At 43.8% G+C, this 22,778-nt stretch overlaps 1 protein-coding gene across 4 annotated transcripts; it reads left to right on the top strand.

The window, feature by feature from the left end:
- The first annotated feature begins 2,421 nt into the window (after positions 1-2,421).
- On the top strand, positions 2,422-22,630 carry IFRD1 (interferon related developmental regulator 1). Of its 4 annotated transcripts, none has more exons than XM_006122515.5 (12): positions 2,422-3,029; positions 7,471-7,581; positions 9,514-9,595; positions 10,132-10,256; positions 10,632-10,789; positions 13,514-13,564; positions 13,662-13,840; positions 13,955-14,063; positions 17,337-17,471; positions 19,794-19,922; positions 20,493-20,588; positions 21,869-22,630. In XM_006122515.5, exons 1-12 carry the CDS (start codon positions 2,984-2,986, stop codon positions 21,956-21,958), a joined length of 1,311 nt encoding a protein of 436 aa, XP_006122577.1. In that variant the 5' UTR covers positions 2,422-2,983; the 3' UTR covers positions 21,959-22,630. The 4 variants fall into 4 exon arrangements, with proteins under 4 accessions (XP_006122577.1, XP_006122578.1, XP_006122579.1 ...); XM_006122516.5 differs by having other exon boundaries at positions 2,438-3,029; positions 7,471-7,575; XM_006122517.5 differs by lacking the exon at positions 2,422-3,029 and adding an exon at positions 3,385-3,827.
- Positions 22,631-22,778: the final 148 nt, after the last annotated feature.

The raw sequence follows: 22,778 nt of genomic DNA, 5'->3' as shown, positions 1-22,778 counted from the left end.
TTTATAATTGCTCTTAAGAAATCCTTGTATGTGTGCAGTATAGTTGAGGCCATGTTTGTTCTTGGATGTGAAAAACAACATGACATAAAGTGAAGTAAAATCTTTTATTGGACTAACTTCCGTTGGTGACAGAGACAAGCTTTGAGTTGCACACAGAGCTCTTCTTCAGATCTGGGAAAGATACTCCCAGCTTCACAACAAAAGGCATGGTGGAATGGTCCTATTGCATATGCATGCCTTTTTTTAGATGCCTCCATCTGCTCCCATTCACAGGTATCTGGATTGCCTTTCCTTCCACTCATGATCACAAATTATCTGTGGTAATCCCATAGCATAACATTAATAGGAAAATATTCAATGTATTTTTAGCTGTCTTTAATGTGACATTGAAGCTGGAAATGAGGAGAGCCAGGCTAGCATCGTATGACCAGCCAACTCATCCCCACCACCCTTCACTATATGTACTATAGTTGGGAATCAGGGGCTGCAAGTTATATGAGCCTGTGGTTCTCAGGTTCTAGGAATAGTCCTGGCCCAGGGGCTTGATTTCAGTAAAGTTCGGGTCCAAGTATCTTCCCCACCCCATCTGCTGCCCCCATGTGTCCCAGGCTTGCCTGCCACCCCTGGGCAATTTTAAAAGGCCGCCAGCAGCAGCCCCTATGCAGGGGAAGTGGTATGCATGCACTGTCACTGCCCTGAGCAACCCTGCAGAGAATGGAAGCTGCAGGGGTAGTGCTAGTGGGCAGCAGCATGCCGAGTCCCTCCACCTAGGAACCATTGCCAGAGGGGGGTGCCCCAAGTAAGCACCACAACCCCATCCCTTCCCAGAGTTGCACCCCCCTGCTCTATACCCCTCCCCCACACCTCCTCCATACCCTAAACTCCCTCCCAGAGCCCCCACCCCGATCCTGAACTCAGCACCCAAACCCCATCCCAGAGCCTGCACCCCAGACACCCTCCCACATATACATTCTCTCCCATAGCCTACCCCCCATCCCCAACCCTTGCCCAGAGTCTGCACCCAGCACCCAAACTCCCTCCAGAGCCTATATCCCAAATCCCCCCTTCTGTAGCCAAACTCCCACCTAGAGTCTCACTCCTTCTGCAAACTTCTTCCCAGAGCCTACAACCCTTCTGTACCCTAATCCACTGCCCCAGCCAAGAGCCAGCACCCAACAAACAAACTCCCTCTCACAGCCCGTACTCCACCCCTTCCCAAACTTCTCTGTGGAGCTTTAGCCTGTGGAGGGGCGGGGGGGGGGGGGGCAAGGGAGTTTGAGGAGTGTGGGCTCTGGATGTTTTGGGCACCACCAAAATTTCTAAAACCTGCCACCTTTGTTGGGAACTGGCTAAATTATGACACATATAACACCTAACTGCATACAAAATCTCAGAGGACCCCTAGTGCTCTGCAGGTGGGCCACAGGCTTGAGACTCTCCCTCCCCCAATGTGGAGAGCCCGTGCTGGTGCTTTAGCTCTGTACCCACTCTGTAAGGATAGAGTGCCAGCGCTGGTTCCCCACCGTGGGGGGGGGGGGGGGCAGGGAGGGAGTGCTGAACCTTGCGGGCTAGATGTAGCTTGAGGGGGGGAGGAAGTGACTTCTTGCACTGACAGTCCGCTCCCTCTGGCTGGGGGAACAGCAATGCAGGAAATCGCTTGCCTGGAGGCTCTCCCGACTGCTGCCACTGGCTGGAATCCCAGGCAATGGGAGTAACAGGATGGTGCCTCAGGGTGTGGAGACAGGTAGGTGCATCTTATACCCCTCCTGCTAGATCCCACACCCTCATCAGCCTCAAATACACACTGTCCCACTGAGTGCCCACATTCTCACCCTGCTTCTGCATCCTCCCTTCCGCCCAGATCTCTCCCCCTCAGCCAGTTCCTGCACCCAACCTCCCAGACGGCTCACCCAGAGTCCCCTCCTGAGCCCTCCCTCCCATACCTTGCACCCCAGTGAACCCTTTTTGTCATCGTCGGTGGTTGGCTGGTGGTCTGCAGAAAGATTTACCTTGTGCAGCTTGGATCACGGGCCAAAAAGTTTGAGAAACACTTAGAGACTAACAAATGTGTAAAATCATGAGCTTTCGTGGGTAAAACCGCATAGTACAAGCCATGGGGAGAGGAAGCGCGCTGTGTCCCCCTCTAACTCACTGCTGGGGTCTCCTCCGCTGGATGGGGAGTGGGAGAGGATTTTGCTCCGTGTGTTTCACAAAGAGCCATTTAACCATCTCCACTGTGATCCATGATCCCAGCAGCACCGGCAGGCTCTGACTCAAGAGCCTGTGTGAGCCTGTGTCAGCCCTGCTGCTCGTAACCTCTCCTCTCCCGCCCTGTTTGCGTCCCCGCCCGCTCAGCAGGTCAGACGAGGACACGCGGCTGCAGACGTGCGCTCCATGGCGTTCTACCACAGCACAGAAAAGCTGAGCCTACATTTCCCAGCATGCAATGGTGTCCTGGAATGCCCTCTCACGGTACAGCTCCCCGGGCCGGCCCTGGATGCTGTCCTTGTGAGCCAGAAAGAAGCAGCGACGCCTTCACGGACTACACGTCCCAAAATGCAACGCGTCCCCTGACCGGCATCTCATGTGTATGAGTCACCCGTCCGGTAAACCAGCGATGGCCATTGGTCATATTCGGTTGACGTCCACCAAACGTCACTTCGCCCGCCCCCGTAGCTCGTCTGGCTATAAAAGCGGCGTCGGCGCCGTCTCTTCGCCTTTAGCTCCAGGTGTCTGAGAGGAGAAAGATGCATCGATTCTGTTCACGGGCCTCCACGGGGATTTCTGCCGCCACCTCTGCTTCGTCTTTCGCCTGCCTCCGCCAATCTCCTCCACTGCCTCGGTCCGGGAAGTCAGCCCCGCAGAGACGTTGTAGTAAAAAGCGCTCCTGCTCCTCCATCGGCTGATTGTCGCTGAGACCCGGGCGGGGGGGAACAGAGAGACCAAGACCCAGCGAGGGGAGTCGCGCGCGCCGCCGGTGACCATGCCCAAGTCAAAGAAGCGGGGGAGCAACCACCAGCGCGGAGCAGGTAGGAGCCGTGAGGCACCCTGGGAGTTGTAGTTCTCTCCTGCGGCCTAGCCCAGTCTCTTCTGTTGGGGGCGACCAGAAGAGGAACTACATTTCCCATGATGCGTTGGTGCTCGAGCACGGGGTGGGGGTCTCGGTGGGCTGTAGGGAGCCGGACCTCGACCAGCGGAGCCGCCCTGTCTAGCTGCGCGGCCGCGCTTCACGCTGCGGGGCTCTCCCGGCATGCAGGAACCTGCCCGTCCCCTTCCTGGTGCCCCCGGGGTGAGGGGCCCGGTTACAGCGGGGTTGACAGGAGCTGAGATTGGAAACCGCCACCTCACACAGCCACTCGGCGCATGCGCACAGTCTCCTGCTGCTCCGCCTTTGCTGCGCAGTGCTCGGGAGGGGCCCGGCCGATGGGCAGCGGGCGGCCAGCGGCCTGTGTCCAGCGCGGCGCCGCAGGCAGCGCCCCGGGGCAAATGGGCGCAGCCGGCAGCTCCCCCGCCGTGCGCTGGTTTCCTCTGAGCCGAGCTCGCCGTGACTAGTGTCACGTCTGCGGAGCAGCCCCAGGACTGGCGTCCCTGCTGTGGCCTGGCCCCACCTCGGCCCGCCCCATGGCTGGAGCGTTGCACGGTCCCTGGCGCCAGGGCTGGGGACGCTCCAGAAAGCGCTGAGAGGGTTTCTCGGGTCCCTTCTGTGCAAATGGGTCATTCCGAGTTAAGTGTCTGCACCTGAGAGGACTCGTTGCCAGGCTTCAGTATCGCCCTGGGAATGTCAGCTCAGTGTTGTGTCCCTCCAAAGCCCTGGGCCTAGCAGTCTGGTAAGGGCCTTGTTATGCCCGCTAAAAAAGGAGAGCTCCAAAATGGTCTACTAGCTTGTGTGAGGTGCTGGGGAGAGAGGCATTAGTGATGGAGGGGCCTTGACTACTGAGGAGTGTGTACTGGCCGTAGTTGTGGAGATGGGTATTGTTTACAAGCTTCCATGGTATGGACAGTACACTTGATTTTTCTGAAATGTGCAAAAGTTAGTTTTAGTGATTCTCAGACTTTCACGTGCTGATCCTCCATTTAGAAATTTCCATGTGATAAGAGGGCCATGTGCCCAATACCTGTTTGTAACTGGCCTGGAACTCTTGAGAATCCATGCCAGGTAGTTTACTTGTGCTGAGGGTATGCTTCCACTTACCTGCTATAGTGGCACAACTGTTGTGCTGCTCTAGTGCTTCATTTTAGATACCATTTATTCTGATGGAAGGGGTTCGCCTGTTGGCATAATCAGTGGTCCCCAATGCAGTGCCTGCTGGGGCATTTATGTGCGCCCACCTAGTGACCAGGGCTGGCCTGAGCCATTCTTGCACCCAGCGCATGCCGGCCCCAAAAGGTTGGGGACCACTGGCATAAATAATTCCTCTGCTCAATAAATTATAGCTGGATTGATAGAAGTCGTCTTTTGTTGACCTCACGGAGCCTACTTTGAGGACTAGGCCACCATCACTCATGTCTCAAGGGTATAGATTTTTTTATGCATCAGATCTAACTATGCTGATGTAAGTTTGCAATGTAGATCTGAGACACCTTGGAAGTTACTGATTTATGCCTTATGACTAGGTATGTGAATGACTAGTTGACTATCTGATAAGCAAATGCTTATTGGATAGTCGATATGCTAGTTGCTGCCTCCATCAGAAAGACAGCGGGAGGAGGGGGAGAAGATGGGGGGTGCTTCAAAGCGGCGGCACTGTATGGAGCCTCTGGCCAGACACTGTGCTGCACATGGCATATCAAAGCTGCAGTGCCACATGGAGCCTGGGGTCTACAACTTTGAAATGTTGTGTGCAGCCCAGGAATAGTTGGGAAGTTCAGCTGACCCTGGGCTTTATGTGGTGCTGCTGCTTTGAAATGCCATGGGGACCATGAGGCCAGCAGACAACTGCTTGAGTCCTCCGCTGGCCCTGTCCTCCCCACAGCACTCTTGCCTTTGAAGTGTAGCTACAGCTCTGGGACAGAGGCATCCTTATCAAATAGTCGATGCATATTGCATTGACTATTCTATTAGCCAGTTAATCTAAATTTAGCATCCCTAGTTGTGACTACTAAATATTAGTATATGAATTTCATTCTTTGTGCCTAAAATTAAAGGATATGGCATAAATGTTGTTACAGGCTTTGATATTCAGCTAATTATCACAGATTGTGGAATATTGACATCTTGCATAGTCAAAATCAACTGCCTCACTAAAGGAAACTTCCTCTCTGATGTTGGAAGAATAGAACCTTGAGTTCAGAGCACCCAGAAAACGAAACACTGCAAACTATCAGAGAAATGTAAATAATTTATGTATCGGTTTCAGCAGCACTTCAGCATCAGATTAATTAAGGAATAGTTGCTGTTACCTTTTGCACCTAAAAATGACAAATCAGACTGATGGTATGAAAAAAACACAGGGTAAAGATGGACATTTAAAGACAGTTACAGTTTTTATGCTAACGTTTCCTTCACTATAGCTCTGAGCAATTTAAGGAAATACTAATTCTGATTTAATAACACTTTAATATCTGTGGAAAAAACCAAGTGGTTCTTCAACAGCTTTTGGGTTTTTTGTTTTTTGCAATCCTCTCAAGTCTCTTGGTTTCCTGAAGGATGTTTTCAGGAACCTTCCTAGTTATGAATGATTGGAAATCAATTTAAGATTGTCTTTTCAACATTTAGGAGGCTTGGCAGCAACTTGTTATACATACAAGTACTTTGAACAAACATGTATTTTATTCAGGAATTGTAGACACTAAATTTCCAAGAACTAGGGGTTTTGAAGGCACTTGATAAGTAACAGGCTTTCACTGCTATGTTGGAGGAAGTCTGGCTAAGAGCAGGTAATAAAACTGGAACAGGGACAAAACTGAAGAAGAAAAATTAGGAGCTATAGAAACTTTGTTACTAACACCAAATATTAAGGTCTATGTTGAATCCAGACAAAAGAAGGCTTGATGGGCTGTGGAACATCATCCTGCATTGTTCTGTTTTCTCTTAGCATTAAAACAGAATATTTTACTTAGATTACTTAACACTACAGCAGTTTAAAAAAAGGGTGGGGGAAGAAGGAAGACTCATAGGTTGTACAGCCAGCTCTGTTACTGCTCAGATTTATATTCGCTCCACTTAGAATGTTTCAGTGAAATTTAAATATGGTAGGTGCTGAAAAAACAAACTGGAATGAACTACACAATGAGTTGCATTTTGTCATATCTCTTAGGTATCTTCATTGTCTTTTTTCATATAAAGTGTGGATTTGGTTTGGTGAAAATCACAATAACTCCCTTTGGGTCTTCTGCAGTGGTCCCGAACGCGGTGCTCGAGGGCACCATGGCACCTGCCAGGGCATTTAGGTGCGCCTGCCTAGTGACCAGGGCCGGCCTGAGCCATTCTTGCGCCCCTGGGCGCACAGCGCTTGCGCAGCCCCAAAAGGTTGGGGACCACTGGTCTACTGTATAGACACCACATTTTGTGCCCATACCAAAACCACATTTCTGGTTGACTCATTAATCAGTGCTCTTTCAAGAGCAGCAGATTTGGGCTGAATTCAGCTCTTGATTGTCAGTGGTATCCAGACAAGTGTGTGGCAATCTTATCTCAAAGTTCCCTTTCTGTTGAATGCTGTGGCAAAATTTGCCATAGTTAGTGCACTTCATGCTACTCTGTTTGGGTATATAGAAGACTATATTGTGTGTATCAGGGCTTCAAACATGCAACATGTTAATAAGTTACAATAAAAAGAAACTGCATACCAAATTTGGTGATCCTGACTCTGCCTGTCAGTTTAAGAACTCCTCCTAAATAGCAAAAGGCAGAGGGATGAGAAAATAGATGTACACTTCTAAAATAGTCGATTTTCTAGAATGGCATCCTTCTCAGTTATGGAGATATACAGAAAAGCAGAATCCAGTAATGCTCTTGGTAGTTTAGTGACTAATCCATTGCTTAAAAAGCAAAACTCAGTTGTACTTTTATGTTGATTAAAATGGATTTTTAAAAACAAGGAAATTCCATTATTTGTGGTTACCTGTGAATGGAATACATTCTTTAAACATAGATTGTAGTGCTGTTTGAAAGCCCAATCAGAGGTGTTATTCCTCCATAATTCTAAATTCCACCAGTACACTGAATACTGTGTATCAGAACACTATTCCAGGTGCAAATCTCTGTAAGTAGTTTAAGATTGGGAAAGGTTTCCCTGAAGCCCTCTTAAACCATGAAACCCTAAATAGGGCTAGGAAGAGATGAGAACCCAGGATCTGGAAAGCCTCATGTTTTCCAGAGGGCAAACCTTTTACATGAAAGTCCCTTATTTCTTTCTACTTTCTGCAAGGGGTCAGAGATACTAAGGGTTAGAGCAACAATGTGTGACGCTGCTGCAGTGATTCCCTAATATAGAAGTAGTTACTAATGTGTTTTTTTTCCCCCCTCAGGTGGTCAGCACAGAAATGTGCAGCCTTTCAGTGATGAGGATGCATCAATTGAGACTATGAGCCACTGCAGTGGCTTCAGTGATCCTGCTAGCTTCACTGAAGAAGGTACAGGTTAGATTTTAATTGATGCATTTTATGAAATTTCTTTATAAACAAAGGTCATGTTTCTGATGCATTCTTTACTATCTAATATTCAGTCACTAACTGTGCACTAATGTTTAAAATAACCAAAAACTTGGTGGGGGGGAGTGTATGTGGCGGTCCTCTGGCAGTGTTCCTTGTAAGCTGCACATTTGTGTGGCCACTCAGGAGCGATTCAGATGCTACCCAACCAATTTAGCGGACTGCCCACAGCCAGATTTTTTGTTTCTGCTGGTGGTGCACATTTGCACATTGCTCAGCACACATTAAAAATTTATTCTTGGATGGAATGAATGGAAAAAATCTGTACCTGAATGGAGAGAGTTGAGGGAATAGAATTCTCAGGGCAGTGATCACCAACCAGTAGATCCAGTTCTACTGGTAGCTCTTAGAGCCTCTGACAGTGGATCCTGACTACTTTGGCCAAGAGGCTATCAAGTGCTGGCACTACTGCTGCCCCCCTTCCCCTATTGTTGTGCATCTCCTGACCTTTGCCTTGGGAGCTGCCCCTCCCCTAGGCTACGTCTACATTGCATCCCTTTTTTAAGAGGGATAAGGGATCTTTTGGAAAAGGCTTTATTTTCCGAAAGATCCGCGTCTAGACTGGCGCTTTTTTCGGCAAAGCTCCGTGCCGGAAAAAAGCAGCAGCCATTTTTATGCTAATGAAGCAGGGGAGATTTAAATCCCCGCTTCATTAGCAATTTCGATACGTCTAATTTGCATCCTTTTTACGAAAAAGGGATGCAATGTAGACGTAGCCCTAGGGAGCCTCCTGCTTTCTGGGCAGGGCAAAGGAGGGATGCTGATGTTAAGGTGCCCCCTCTCCCACTCAGTATCTTTTCTCCACAGACCAGAGAGGGGGCACAACAGGACTTGGGATGGAGTTTGCTGGCTTTTTTAGGGAGTGGTGCAGGGCCAGGAAGCCTCCCTTAGCCCCACTGCACCACCACCCAGGAGTGCCCATCTGGAGTCCACATACTAAACTCCTCCCTCAGTCAGGAACCCCCTCCTGCACCCCAAGCCCCTGCCCTAGCCCCTAGCACTATTGCATCCAAATACCACCCCAGGGCCTGCACGTAGAACCCTCTCCTACATCCCAACTGCCTGCCTCAAGAGTATCTGAGAGTCCCTCACACTCTAAATCCCTTAATCCAAAACCAGAGCCTGCACTACAGCCTTCTGCCCCAGCCTGATGAAAGTGAGTGAGGATAGGCAAGAGCAGGAGGATGGAGTGAGCAGGGGTGGGGCCTTGGTGAGAAGGGGTGGGAAGGAGGTGTGGCAACAGTATTTATATTTGAGGAAGATCTTGGATTCCATTTAAATTCAGAAAGTGATCTCATGCTCAAAAAGGTTGGAGACCACTGTCTCAGGGCATTACTGACCCCTTTACTGTAATGTGTGCCTCTTTAGGTATGTTAAGTATTTACAGATAAATGTATGTTTCATAAGATTTTTAAAACCTCCTGTGGCTTTTATTTTATAAGTATAGTTTACTAATTTCCAAAACTAAGGTTAGATTTAATCAAATTTATAATGTCTTTATTCAAATGTAATTTTTACCACTTGCGTCAGGGACCACAAGAGAACCTAAGACCTCAACCCCCCCCCCCCCCCCCCGACTTTGATTGCTGCTTCATTCTAAAATGTACACATGCAAACTATTCAGCAAGAATTAATTGGCTACTAAACCAAATGCTTATCCGTAGTTGCAGTCTGATAGGTTCCTCTCCTGGGTCATTTTACTGCTGTAATATCCTACACTTACTGCTAAAGTTCCTGTTACTTGAAAGAAGGTGGATAGTATATTTAAATGTAGTAGTTAGTGTTTCATACTGTATATTTCAAATGACCTAAATGCAAGTGTTGTGATGTGTTAAGATTAAACTATGTTGTATTCATTAGGACCTGAAGTTGATGAAGAAGCAACTCAAGAAGACTTTGAGTACAAGTTAAAGGGATTCATTGATCTTACCTTGGACAAGAGGTATACTATGTTTGGTGACTACTCTAATACAAACTAATACTATGGTACTGCTCCATAGAAATTTAGCCTATCTTTATTTGTTACATACTTACTAAAATTATAGATTAGTAATGCACACTGGGGGAAAAGGGGGGCAGATTGATTCTCTTGTGAATCAGGAATAGCTCCCCTGGAGTCAGTGATGTTTCTTCTGAACCAATGATGGGTTGAATAGTTTTTCTGGGCTAGTAAACTATTGTGTTGAAGTGCCGAAGAAGGCATATGTCACAGCATCTGACTATAAAGGTTTTACCCTGCTGCATTCTAGCTGAGGAAGGCAGTGGAAAGAGAATAAACTGTGTTGTAATTGGAGCTGGTTTGCCCAGAAGATTTGCTCAGCATCTGTATTAAATGTTTGTACTTAATTCATTGAACTTCCATAAATTGACAGCACCAGTTAGATGTGTAATAAAGACTGCTATAAAAGCGTGCTAAGGCAGAGCCTTCAGCTTTAACTTGCATGAAGACTTATTTGTATCAATCTATTCCTTCAATAGTGCAAAGACAAGACAAGCAGCTCTTGAAGGTCTTAAAAATGCTCTGACTTCTAAAATACTGTATGAATTTATCTTGGAAAGGAGAATGACTTTAACCGATAGCATTGAACGTTGCATAAAGAAAGGTAAGTGCTTGTATACTACTGGAATGTAACTGAACTATAGGATAGGTACTAATTTGTCATACCACTGTAGAGTTAACTACTATGTTGAAACTTCTTAGTATTTTACAGAAATTTTTAGTAGCTACCATATGTTAGCTTAGCTTCTCATGTCCATATTGAGAATTTATTGATTTTTGGCCATTGAGCTACAAAATTGACTAGCTTCCTTTCACTTTTGGCTGGAAGTATGGATATCATATCAGTTCCCATATTCTTTTCTTCATTTGAGTTTTCTTTGTTGCTGGATCTCACTTTAGAAGTCTCTAAATGTGTTAGTGATTCAGTGCAGGAAAAAACCCACAGGTGATCTCTCAATGTATGTTCTTTAATCTATAGGTAAGAGTGATGAACAGTCTGCAGCAGCAGGGCTGGCATGTCTTCTCTGTGTGCAGTTAGGATCAGGAATTGAAAGTGAAGAAGTCCTTAAGACCCTTGGACCAGTTCTGAAGAAGATAATCTGTGATGGAACAGCTAGTATCCAGGCTAGACAGGCTGTAAGTATAAAATGTGCTGGGCAGTCAGAGGTAGTACAGCAGTTCTAAGTGTTACTTTCTTTCTCTGCTGCCACAATACAGACACTTCATTGATGTGTTAATGCAGGGCTATAATTTAATTCATGCTTTAATATAAAGTGGCATTGTGCTGTAAGAAGCTTTCAGCAATGGCATGAAATTTGAGAATTGGTGTTAAGCAAATAAGCTTATGTTGATGTTCACTTAAGCTGAAACTTCAAGTTCTGGTACCAACGCATTTTGTCAATCCTAGAGAGCCATGTTCTATAGAAATTGGGGCACCATGTAAAGTATCTTTGTTCCTTTGAGTTTTAGTGCTTTTTCTATCTCAAAACTTCAGTCACATCTTACAGTGTGACTAGGCTTCAGTCAGTCCTTCAGTTTGGACTGTTAATAGCTCTGACCTGGAACAACATTAATGTATGACACCTACCATTAACTAGGTATAGTGTATAGTCTAGACTAGACAGTGTATAGTCCTTTCACTTCTAGAATTGCTAGTAAGTATTGTCTGTCTTTTAGGATTATTTTAATTTTCCTGAAACAGTATCCTGAGTCCACAGGTATTTAAGCAATCTTGTTAAGCATAATTATAGTCAAGGGTTTTTTGGTAGTGATACTAGCCTCAAACACAAGCACAAAGAATCCACCAGTTCCTCTGGTCCTGCATCTAGCACAATATTAACTAGGAGCCTCTTCAAAGCAATAGCTGTTTCTGCTGTTGAACTATCACCATTTAATTCTCTTGCATTCGCTCTTGAACAGATGGCTTGCCTGTGTTGTTCTCAAAGACCATCAAAACTAATAGTTCTAGCTTGACTATTATCTCAAAGCACAACTGAAACACTGCTTTAAAAGTAAAGCACCTCTGGTATTTAATGCAGGCATTTAACACTTAAAGGGCAATTCAAGCTCCTCTTAGATGAGGACATCCACAAGAAACTGCAATCCATTTTATTTTGTTGTGAAACTTGTAGTTCATAGTGAGGTTTTACTAGCTCTAGCTAAATTGGAAATCAGATGAAAGGCTGACTGCACTCAGTTTTCTGTAATGCCCTAGTAGAATCAGGCAATATAGCCAGGGGTCGACAAATGATGGAAAACCCTACTTGCCAGACAAAAAAGGGACTCGCCACCCTCCCCCACAAAGTGTTTTTTTAATGGCATAAATTCCTAATAAGAATAAGAACAGTAATTACTAATAAGTTATTAATAAATAGCACCCAAGTTATTAATAAATATCTTATAAACCTCTACCTTTTCCCTCTGCTGCCATGTCTCCTCCCCTTGCTCCATCAGCTCCCCTGGTGCCTGCTGCCCCCCAACCCCTCACCCTCCTCTGCTGTCCTGACTCCTGCCCTTCTCACTGCCCTCAGCCTTCTGAGACCTGCCCCCCTCCATCAGCCCTTCTCTTCCGCCTGTGCCCACTCCTCCAGTAGCCCCACTCTGCTCATGTGAGCTACCCCTCATCCCCGCTCGTAATACCTCCCTGTACACACCTGCCCTGCCTCTCTCCTCTGGTGCTGGTCCCTCCCCTGCAGGTGTCTGCATTTCTGCTTTACCCCCAGAATCCCCAGGCACCTGCACCCTCTTGGTGCCTCCCCCTTCCCTCACTGCCCCTGCCCCTTTGCTCTCTTTTTCCCTGATTCCCACTCCCCCAGCCTTTTCCCTGCCCTGTCCAGCCCCTCCTATGGACAAGCACCCTTTGCTCCTGACCCATGGGGAGCAGGGTGCAGGGACAGCACAGAGCCAGAGGAGTGCAGGGAACAGTGGGGGAGAGGGGACGGTACGGGGGAGGCGCAGAGCCAGAGGGATGCAGGGATCGGGGGGAGCAGGGTGCGGTGGAGGCATGGAGAATGGGATGCAGGGAACGTGAGGGGCAGAGGGATCGGGGTCTAGGGGCAGTGCAGGGAATGGGCAGCACAGAGCTGGGGGGGGGCAGGGATTGGAGGGTGTGGGGTGCAAGGGTGGTGCAGAGCCAGAGGGTTGCAGGGAAGAGGGAGAGCAGGGGGTCCGGGGTGCAGGGGAGCAGGGGCGGCATGGGGAATGGGTGGTGCGGAGACAAAGGGGGAGTGGGGCTGTGGCGGGACTGGAGCGGGTGGGGCCTGGCTGCGCTGTGTGCCGCAGCCAGCTCCCAGGGACATGTGGCCAGAGCCGAGCTGCTGTGGCCCTTTAGAATCAGCAGGGCCTGGTCATGCCAGCGTCCTGGCATCCCGCCCTGCCTCCTCATGCCGGAGCTGCCCGCAGGCAGCCCGGTGGCAAGAATCGCCGCACTTCCTCCTTCCCAGTGGCGTTCTCCTCCTCTGCCAGTCTGCTGATCGGATGCGGCCACGCCGCCTGTAGTGCGGGCTTCGGCCAGCTCGTCACAATGGCCCACCAGGCCAGTCCGCCCCTGCACTCACCAGCTGGTAAAATCTACTTGCTGCGGGCGAGTGTATTTGTTGAGCCCTGAATATACCCAACAAAGTCATGAGCTTCTGATGGGCCAGATACAGCTATGAAGTACAAAAATGAAAAACTGGGAAGGAGGAGTTCATGCTGTTTTTAGGTCCCAAGTGCATTCAACATAGAAATTCAATTTATATGAGCAGTTTGACAGCTGGAGTAACCAAGATCAAAGGTTACAATTTGGGGATGATCTTGAGTCTGGTAGAATCAAGCTGAAGTATGAAATACTGACTTGTTTTATTTCTTTTCCATGTCTAGTGTGCGACCTGCTTAGGAGTTTGCTGTTTCATAGTCACTGATGATATTACTGTAAGGATAAACACTTAATACTTTTTATGAAGCTTCACAGAAATTTAGGTAGCTGAATTTAGTCACTAACACTGCTTTTTTTTTTAAAAAAAAACAGGAACTGTATTCAACTATGGAGTGTTTGGAAAATATCTTCACTAAATCCTATCCAAGGGAGAGAGAAACTAATGGCATCTCTAGCACCCACAATACAGTGCTTCACATCAGAGCACTTTTAGCATGGACTCTGTTGTTGACCATCTGCCCAATGAGTGAAGTGAAGAAAAAACTTGAAATGTATGTTCATTTCCCAGAAGGCAACTTTTACAGTTATTTGCTATTTTACCTTAACATTGCTCTATTATAAAAATCATTCTTCAATGATTAATAAAATGTAGCTAATTTTTCTAGGCATTTACCTAAACTTCCAAACTTGTTATCTTGTGATGATGTCAACATGAGAATTGCTGTTGGAGAAACACTAGCTCTTCTGTTTGAGCTAGCACGAGAAACAGACACTGTAAGTATGATTGATTAGCAGTAGTAGGCTTCTTGCATTGAGATTGTTACACACTGCAATGTTTAGTCTGCGATTCTTTCACATAGACTCCCTAATTCCAAACAGCCACCTTTTACAATCAAGTTGCATCCCTCTGCACGTTTATTGGAAAGTTGCATAGCAAGAGTAATGAAGAAAAATCTATCTAAACAGTGAAATGAAATTTAGGTAGACACTTGAATAGTCGAGTGACCTCATGAATTCTTATCAGTTACTTGACTATTCCATAGTCCCCAGGGATGGGGCTGGCAGCTAGTGCAATTTGGCCCAATTCCCAAGTAGCATCTTGTCAGTCTACACTGCTGCCTCTGATACATGATACAGGGGTGTCGGCAGCCCCTGTTTGAAGAGTGTGTGTTTGAGCTCCTGGGCCTGGTGTGAATCAGGTCTGAGCCAGGGCTGCCTGCTCACCTACCTCCTAATAACACTTAATATTCAGAGGTGTAGTTGGGGTAGGTCCCAGACCTGTCAAGCCAGGACTGAGACAGGCTGCTGGCCAGCCTGCTAAAAAATTTACTGATGGTGAGGGCAGATGTGTGTGTGGGGGGGGGAGAGATACTTAGCTTATAGCATTAACCTATATGCTTTTGCTTATTGGTTAATCAACTACATTATTACATCCCTACACCTTATAACTACCCCAATAAAAACGGCTTACTTGTTAGCTCTCCCATTATTGTCTTCTAACTCCCAAGACTGCTGGAAGGCTAGCATCTAAAAATCTGATACCAACCTCTAAGTAACTATTTTTTTAAAAAAGGAACTACAAAGAAAAAAAAGTAGATTAGCATCACATACCTCAATAAATAATGTTAAAGGGGTGTTCGGCGCAAACTTTGCCCTTTTCAGGTTCCCTAAATCTGTCAGCTGAGTTCTAGAAAGCTTTGTTTGCTATTGCAATGTACTCTTGTATTATATTTAGTAGTATTTTTCTATTTTTTATTTAAAGTCTCAAAGGGGGTATCTAATGACAAGATTAATAAAAACCAAGTATTAAATGACACTTGCCTGACTCTTGTTTTTAAACGTATTGTTACAAGTGCCAGGAATTTTTTTGTGGCTAGTTGCAACTTTTGAGGAAGGAATTAATTACATGTTTATTTTGTGCTTCTGAGTTTCATTGGTGTATTTTCCCTGTCACTCACCTTTGCACCAATGCTTAGCTATACTAAGTAATTTGTAATTTGTTTTTAATATTGCCTTACAGTAGAGACTTAATGTTTTGTTGTCATTCAGTAATGTGCCTTATTAACTTCTTAACTGTTTTCTTGACAGCACTGAAGAGAATAGTCTCCAATTACCCATGGGCACAGCTTGGGAGGGCTGCCAGAGGGCTCCTGGCAAAGCACGTCAGCCTTGATCGAGCTAGAACTGTCTGAGGGGGAAAGGGTAAATGTAAATGAGGCAGGGTATCAAGCATGGTAACTTCCCATAGTAAAATTCTGATAATTTTTGTGATGCCTCTAAATATGAAAGGGAATTGGCTGCAACATCCTAGCCATGAAAACTTACTTTGAAAGGCCTTATAGTGAAGATGTTAGGCTTGGCAAGATGCAAGTGAAAGCAATTTTGATTTGAATGTAATAGATTTTGATTAAATATCTGCATTCTGTAAGATCTTAAACATTTCCTTTAAGAATAGCACTTCAGTTTCAGAGGGGTAGAAGTGTTAGTCTGTAATTGAAAAAATTTAAAACAATGAATAGTACTGCAGCATCTTTAACAAAAAATGTAGATGGTGATATGAGCTTTCATGGAGAAGTGGGTTGTGCCTCTAAGATTCTGCAGGACTATTTAAGTTACTTCAGTTCATATGGAAATTACCAAATTCAGTGGCTTGTATAACTGGCAGAATTCCACAAGGATTATCCCAGTGGCCTTGCAACACATCTGATGCTAATCTTATATAGACAGTTCTTTCATACTAGATTTTACTATATTCTTAGCCTTTATATAGCATTCAAACTACATGCAATATTCAATATTAAATTTATCAACTAAATATCAAGATTGGGTGATAATGCTGAGTATATTTGTGTGACAGGGCAGACTGGGAGGATAAGAGATAAAATGAGAAGGAAAACGGAATGACAAGAACAAATAGACAATTGGCAGCTATTAAATATAGTAGTGCCTAGGAGCCTCTGATAAAGTACAGGGTTCTCTTGTGCTAGAAAATTTCAAGAAATAAGATGGACCATGCCACAAATACCATGCAATCAACATAAAATACTCTCATTGGAAAGAGTACTGCAAACAATGTAAAACTGGTAAAAAGACAATGCACTTTTTTTGTCTAGGAGTTAATCTGGTCTCCATACTCTGTTTAGATTTATTCTTTATAAGGGCAACTTCAGCTCCCTTTCCAAAACTTTAATTCACAGAAATAAATGGCTTTAACCATCTTACTTAACATCCTTAATACTAACAGTTGACTATCAGGTAATTGACTAATTGAATAGTTAATGCATCGATAGGACGCCTCCACCTTTGAAGTGTAGCAACAGCCCTACGGCTATTGCTGCACTTCAAAGATGAAAGCAGCTCGTAGAGTCCAGGATCAGTTGGGGACTCCCCCACTGTCCCCGGGTTCTGTGCAGCACAGCTGCTTTGAAACACCACAAAGAGCCTGGCACCAGCTGAGCCCAGGCTCTATGTGGCGCTGCCACTTTGAAACGCTGTGTTGAGCCTGGGATCTGGCCCCAGGCTTCAAGCAGCGCTGCCACTTTGAAGTACCACATCTTCTTCCCCCTCCCTTGCTTTCCTCTATTTGATAGAGGCAGCAAGGGGGGGAAGCGACTTGTCCTTCACATCCCTTGCTAGTGTGTCTCTGATGCACCCCAAAACATAAATATCTCATGCCGATAATCAACTCCTTGATTCCCAAGTGCCAGAGAACAGAATGATACAGCATGTCTAAAGGGTTAACAAATATAGGCTCTTGCAGGCTAAATGGCGAGGGGGGTGTTTCTATCCAGGGACCTCACAAGATCTTGTTGGGAGACAATTTTCTATTGAGGGAGCTCCACTTTAAATACTACACCTGATGACTGCCAGTAAGTGCGCACAGGTTATATTTGGGTAACCTGGACTCTGATTACTTAATTTTTCCAATACAGTTAATACATTTATTTTTTCTTTACGAACTCCTCATCTAGTCAAAATGACAGACAGTATCATTGGGAAAAGTTGATGTAAGACCAGAAGCTGAAATCTCTCATATTGTCTGGTTAGGATTTCTTTTATGAAGACATGGAACTCTTAACACAGAAACTAAGAGCCCTGGCTACAGATGGAAACAAGCACCGTGCCAAAGTAGACAAAAGAAAGCAGCGATCTGTCTTCAGAGATGTCTTGCGAGCTGTAGAGGTATTCTTCAGTTATTTTGAAATCCTTGATCTGAATTAAAAAGTGGCAAATAATTTATAAAGCAGTTGTATTAATGCTTGTGATATTGCTTTTTCACTGGAAAAACTTTTAAAATTGTAGGTGAATTTGGAGCATAAACACAAAGTAACTTCAATTTTCATTATACAGTAAAAGCTTTTTAACCAGCATTCTAGGGAAATTGTGGTGCTGATCAATTAAAAAGCTAATTAAGGAGAAGTTTGGAATGTGGGGCAGTCGGCTACATGGGAGGGGCTGTGGGACACAGGCTCAGTGAGATACTTTGGGTCCAGAAGGGGATTTGATGGGAGTGTTTAGAGGGTTGAAAGGAACATAAGAACGGCTGTACTGGGTCAGACCAAAGGTCCTTCTAGCCCATATCCTGTCTGCCGACAGTGGCCAGCACCAGGTGTCCCAGAGAGAGTGGACAGAAGACAATGATCAAGCGATTAGTCTCCTGCCATCTCTCTCCAGCCTCTGACAAACAGAGGCCAAGGACACCATTTTATTCCCTGGCTAATAGCCTTTTGTGGACCTAACCTCCATGAAATTATCTAGCTTCTCTTTAAACTCTATTATAGTCCTAGCCTTCACAGCCTCCTCTGGCAAGGAGTTCCACAGGTTGATTACACGCTGTGTGAAGAAGAACTTTCTTTTATTAGTTTTAAACCTGCTACCCATTAATTTCATTTGGTGTCCTCTAGTTCTTCTATTTAGGGAACTAATAAATAACTTTTCTTTATCGGCCCTCTCCACACCACTCATGATTTTATATACCTCTATCATATCCCCCCTCAGTCTCCTTTTTTCTAAACTGAAAAGTCCCAGTCTCTTTAACCTCTCCTCACATGGGACCCGTTCTAAACCCCTAATCATTTTAGTTGCCCTTTTCTGAACCCTTTCCAAGGCCAAAATATCTTTTTTGAGGTGAGGAGACCACATTTGTACACAGTATTCAAGATGTGGGCGTACCATAGTTTTATACAGGGGCAGTAAAACTAGGGAACTCTGTGCTGACTTGGGGGGTGGAATGCTCTCCTCCAGCAGCTTCCCTTCCTGCTCTTGCTGATGGAACCCTCTCCTGAAGTTCCAAGCAGGCACACTGCCTCCATTTGCAAGTGCTGCCCCCTGCAGCTCCCATTAGCTTTGGTTCCCTGTATTCAGTGTAATGAGTTTGCTGCTGAGATTTGTCTTCTAGCTCCAAATTCTGATTTACTGAATTGTTCTAAAATGTATCAGTTAATTAACAGAATCCTTGCCATACAATATATGCAAGGATCAGCTTGCATTATTTAGCTATTGCATAGATTCAGTTTAACTGCTCTATTCAGTGCCCTCAGAATTTGTCCCTTGCAGCATATCTCAATTATGCATTGTTGTAGAGAGCCTTATATCATACCATTGTTGGAAGCTACTGTTCAGAGCTTTCAGGACCTGAGCAAAGGATTCACAAGTTAGTAAGGCACATCAGTGATTTAATGTAACAAATCATTAGCTTACATTTAGTAAGAAAAGGATATATTGATAAGGCAGATGACATTTGAATCTTTAACGGGGCAAAATCAGGCCAATGCCAACTGAATAAAAAATGTACTTTCAAACAGTCCAAAGTTTTTTAGTAGTGAACATAGCTGTAAGAAATTGGTATTTAGGGGGGATGCTTACACTGTCAGGAGTAACTGCCAGTTAAATGCAGAAGAAAATGATTTGGTAATAGCTTCAATTGACATTGGCACTCATTGCTAAGCGGTATACACATTAGTATGGTTTGCTTCAAAACTCAGCATCTTAAAAGGGGTTTAATAAAATTTCCTTTTTAATTAAGTATTAGGAATTTCCATGGGTATTTAAAGATCCACTGAGACTTGACTAATTTATAGATGCAAACCAAGTGCATTGAACCATTTTAGACAAACCCCATGCCCCATGTGAAAATTCTTTTGCTCTTCTGTTATGTATTCGTACATATAGCAGTGTGACTGTTAAGTGCTTTCTAATGTTACCTATGGCAACATAAATATTAAGTTTCAGTCCTGCTATCACCCTGTGTCTATTAAAAGCAGCAATTGTACTATACAGTGTAGTAGGCTACAAAACATGCATACTGGTTACTTCACAGGATAAATCATTCTTGTCCTTACTTTGTGCAGGATTTCACTCAGTGAAAGGAAAACTACCCTAGTTATGCATAAGCTTTCTATATAACTTTTGCCTGCTTAGGACTTTTCTAAATCAGGGGATGTGGTAATGTAGCTTGCTTTCCTGTTTTGCCTTTGCCTTTGATTTTTTTTTTTTTTTTGTCAGGAGCGAGACTTCCCTACAGAAACTGTCAAGTTTGGACCTGAGCGTATGTATATTGACTGCTGGGTTAAGAAACAAACATATGACACCTTCAAAGAGATTCTGGGATCAGGGATGCAGTATCATTTGCAGGTGAGCTGTTTCCACAAATTTCCTTTCTGGCCCCTCGAAATTATTTATGAAATTATCCTAACTGTTCTCTATTGGAATCTAGCCAATGATTTGTTAATGTTTCCTAACAAATGTCATAGCAGCTATGGTAAACTGGTTGTAAAGTAACTTTACATTTTCATTCAAATTTTGTGAGATGACAACTAAGGGGTATTTTACATTCAGCCTGATTATCCAGTGTGATCTGTTATAAAATGGCTAGCTGACAACTCTGCTTGCAAAAGGGACCTCACATTGGATGTGGCTTACACTAGGCCCCATAGCATAGGACATATAGCAGAGTAGTAGAGTCTTCAATGCTGAGGTCCGCATTGCAAAAATAGGAAGCTGTAACTGCTTCTTTGACAACTCTTTATTTGCATCAGACAGTACTTAGACTTAAGCCTTGACTAATTACAAAAAATGATGGTGGGGGAGAGCATATATTACTTGTTATAGACTCAATATTATGTAGTTTAGATCTCAAATTTAAAGCTACAGCAGTATTCAGAATAAAAGCTTGGTTACTGATGTTTCCATTTTTTCACTCAGTCCAATGAGTTTCTTCGGAATGTGTTTGAACTTGGACCACCAGTAATGCTTGATGCTGCAACTCTTAAGACAATGAAGATATCCCGTTTTGAAAGGGTATGTTATCACACCTTTAACCATATCACCTGCATTTGCCCGCTACTGTTCCCTTTTGGGAATTAAGTAACTTTCAAACCCTTAACAGTTGAACAGCTGTAATTGTATAGTCAATCTGCTACAAATATTTAGTTTAATGAAAAATGGCTGTTCTGGGGTGCTTCATATACATTCTGTCCTGGACCAACTTTTAATCTTCTGACTGAAGAACTAGTATACAGCTCTCATTATACTTTGACTCCTTTCTTTGGGGTACAGCACTTGCTTTTGTCTCTGGAGTGTCCTGAAATATTGCTGAGTGTGACAACTGAAGGCTGTGGAAAAGCATCTTACCTCAGACATGAGTTTAACTCTTTCCCTGTTAAAACGTTATAGTGGAACTCATGGGAACTAGAAGACCTAGTTATTCATGTGTGAGAAATGGTCTTGACAATCATCAAAAATTGATGTAAAATGACATCCAGAGTTCATGTAGTGTGCTGGTATGGCTTTATTGTGATTGAATAACCCTTGTTTTGGAACTATCAGTGTGGTCTATCAGGCAGGAATACTGAGCTACAAAACTTAGACAATACCATGTTATGTATCTGAAACGCTACTATGCTTGGTCAATTCACACTTATTGGAGATGTAATATAAAACCTGAATAAGCAGGTAGGGTTTTCCTGAGTCTGAAGACTGAAGCTGACTTGACAGGAGAATTAACTCTAAAGTTTAAATGACTGACATTTGGAGAATTTGCTGTGCATTAGTCTTAAAATCATTCCTTGGCCATGTTTAGGTTGACCTGTGGACTATAGTTAAATGCAATTTTGTCCTTTTTTCGCAGAATGAGTTTGACACCTGTGTTTGGAGCTGTGAAAGAAATACTCAGATAAGGAGTAAAACTTTCTAAAGTGCCCAAGTCACTTCCAGTGAAATTTGAGGAGTTTACAGTCCTATTCCCTTTCATTGTGATTTAGAAAATATAATAGGCATTCAGGAGCCTATTTTGAGAATTTAGATCTTCCATATAGTGACACTCATGCTTATTAAATAGCAGTTCTCCTTTAATTAGTTTATTAGAATTGTGTTAAAATGTTGGAATCTTTGATCTTCCTGGATGCAAAATTTGTATTTTCCTATCAGAATTTTGAGTAATAAAATTTTAAATCAGAATTTACAGTCTTATTTAGCTGACCTTTATAGCCTAATTATGTAAAGAACATGAACTAGTAAATTATGTTTAGACATAGATATTTCAAATACCTGACTGACTTTTTTTATCTTTCACTTTGTAGCATTTGTACAACTCCGCAGCATTCAAGGCACGAACAAAAGCTAGAAGTAAATGTCGTGATAAAAGAACAGATGTGGGTGAATTTTTCTAGATCTTCCATCTGGGATCCAATGTTGAAGACTTTCATAATTTTCTATAAATGTAATTGAAACTTTGAAATCTGAGATTTAACTTATATATCCACATAGCTTAGACTTTATTACACAGGGATATATATCCAATGTATAGTATAGTATCTGTAATTGTGATGAATGTTAGAATTGCTTTAGTTGTGTATAAACCATGTGTGTATATAGCATCAGTTCACCTAAAATTGTGTGGAAATGTACCTTAACACTTGTGCTGGATCAAACTTACTCATGAATTTGAATATACTAACACTTAGTAGTTAGCTGGTGCTGAAAACTGTATATGTTGAACTGCCATAACTGTCTGATATTGCTTATTTTGAATTAATACAATGATGAAATTACATAGAACAAGTAAAGGGACAAACTTGCCTCTGGAACTGCTATTTCTTTGCCCAATTATACCTTGTAATTTTAATACTTTTTTTAGACTGGCTGATGGACTAACAAATTGCACAATATATGACTTTACTATATTAAACCAGTGCTATAAAATCCTGCTGTGGGCACTTGAAGTTGTAAACCGCTCAAGTATACCAGACTACGTTGAAATTTAGAGTGGTGACACATTTTGCATATCTTTGTATAAGACTGTTCCATCATTGGAATAAAAATTTCTCTGAAGTGTTTTCAAATATGGTGGTTAGACAAGGTGTATAAAAGTAAATGCGGTCGGGTTTTTACCACTAAATGATGCATATACTAATGTAGCCAAAATATACATTGTGAAAGTAAGTTTCATGCAAAATTAGCTATTGAAGATTAAGTGCTCAAACTTGGTTA

This window comes from Pelodiscus sinensis, chromosome 1, assembly GCF_052426305.1.
Source record: "Pelodiscus sinensis isolate ZL-2025 chromosome 1, ASM5242630v1, whole genome shotgun sequence".
Classification (NCBI taxonomy): Eukaryota; Metazoa; Chordata; order Testudines; family Trionychidae; genus Pelodiscus; species Pelodiscus sinensis.
The sequence above is the reverse complement of the archived record's forward strand: the minus strand, read 5'-3'. Positions and strand labels throughout refer to the sequence as shown.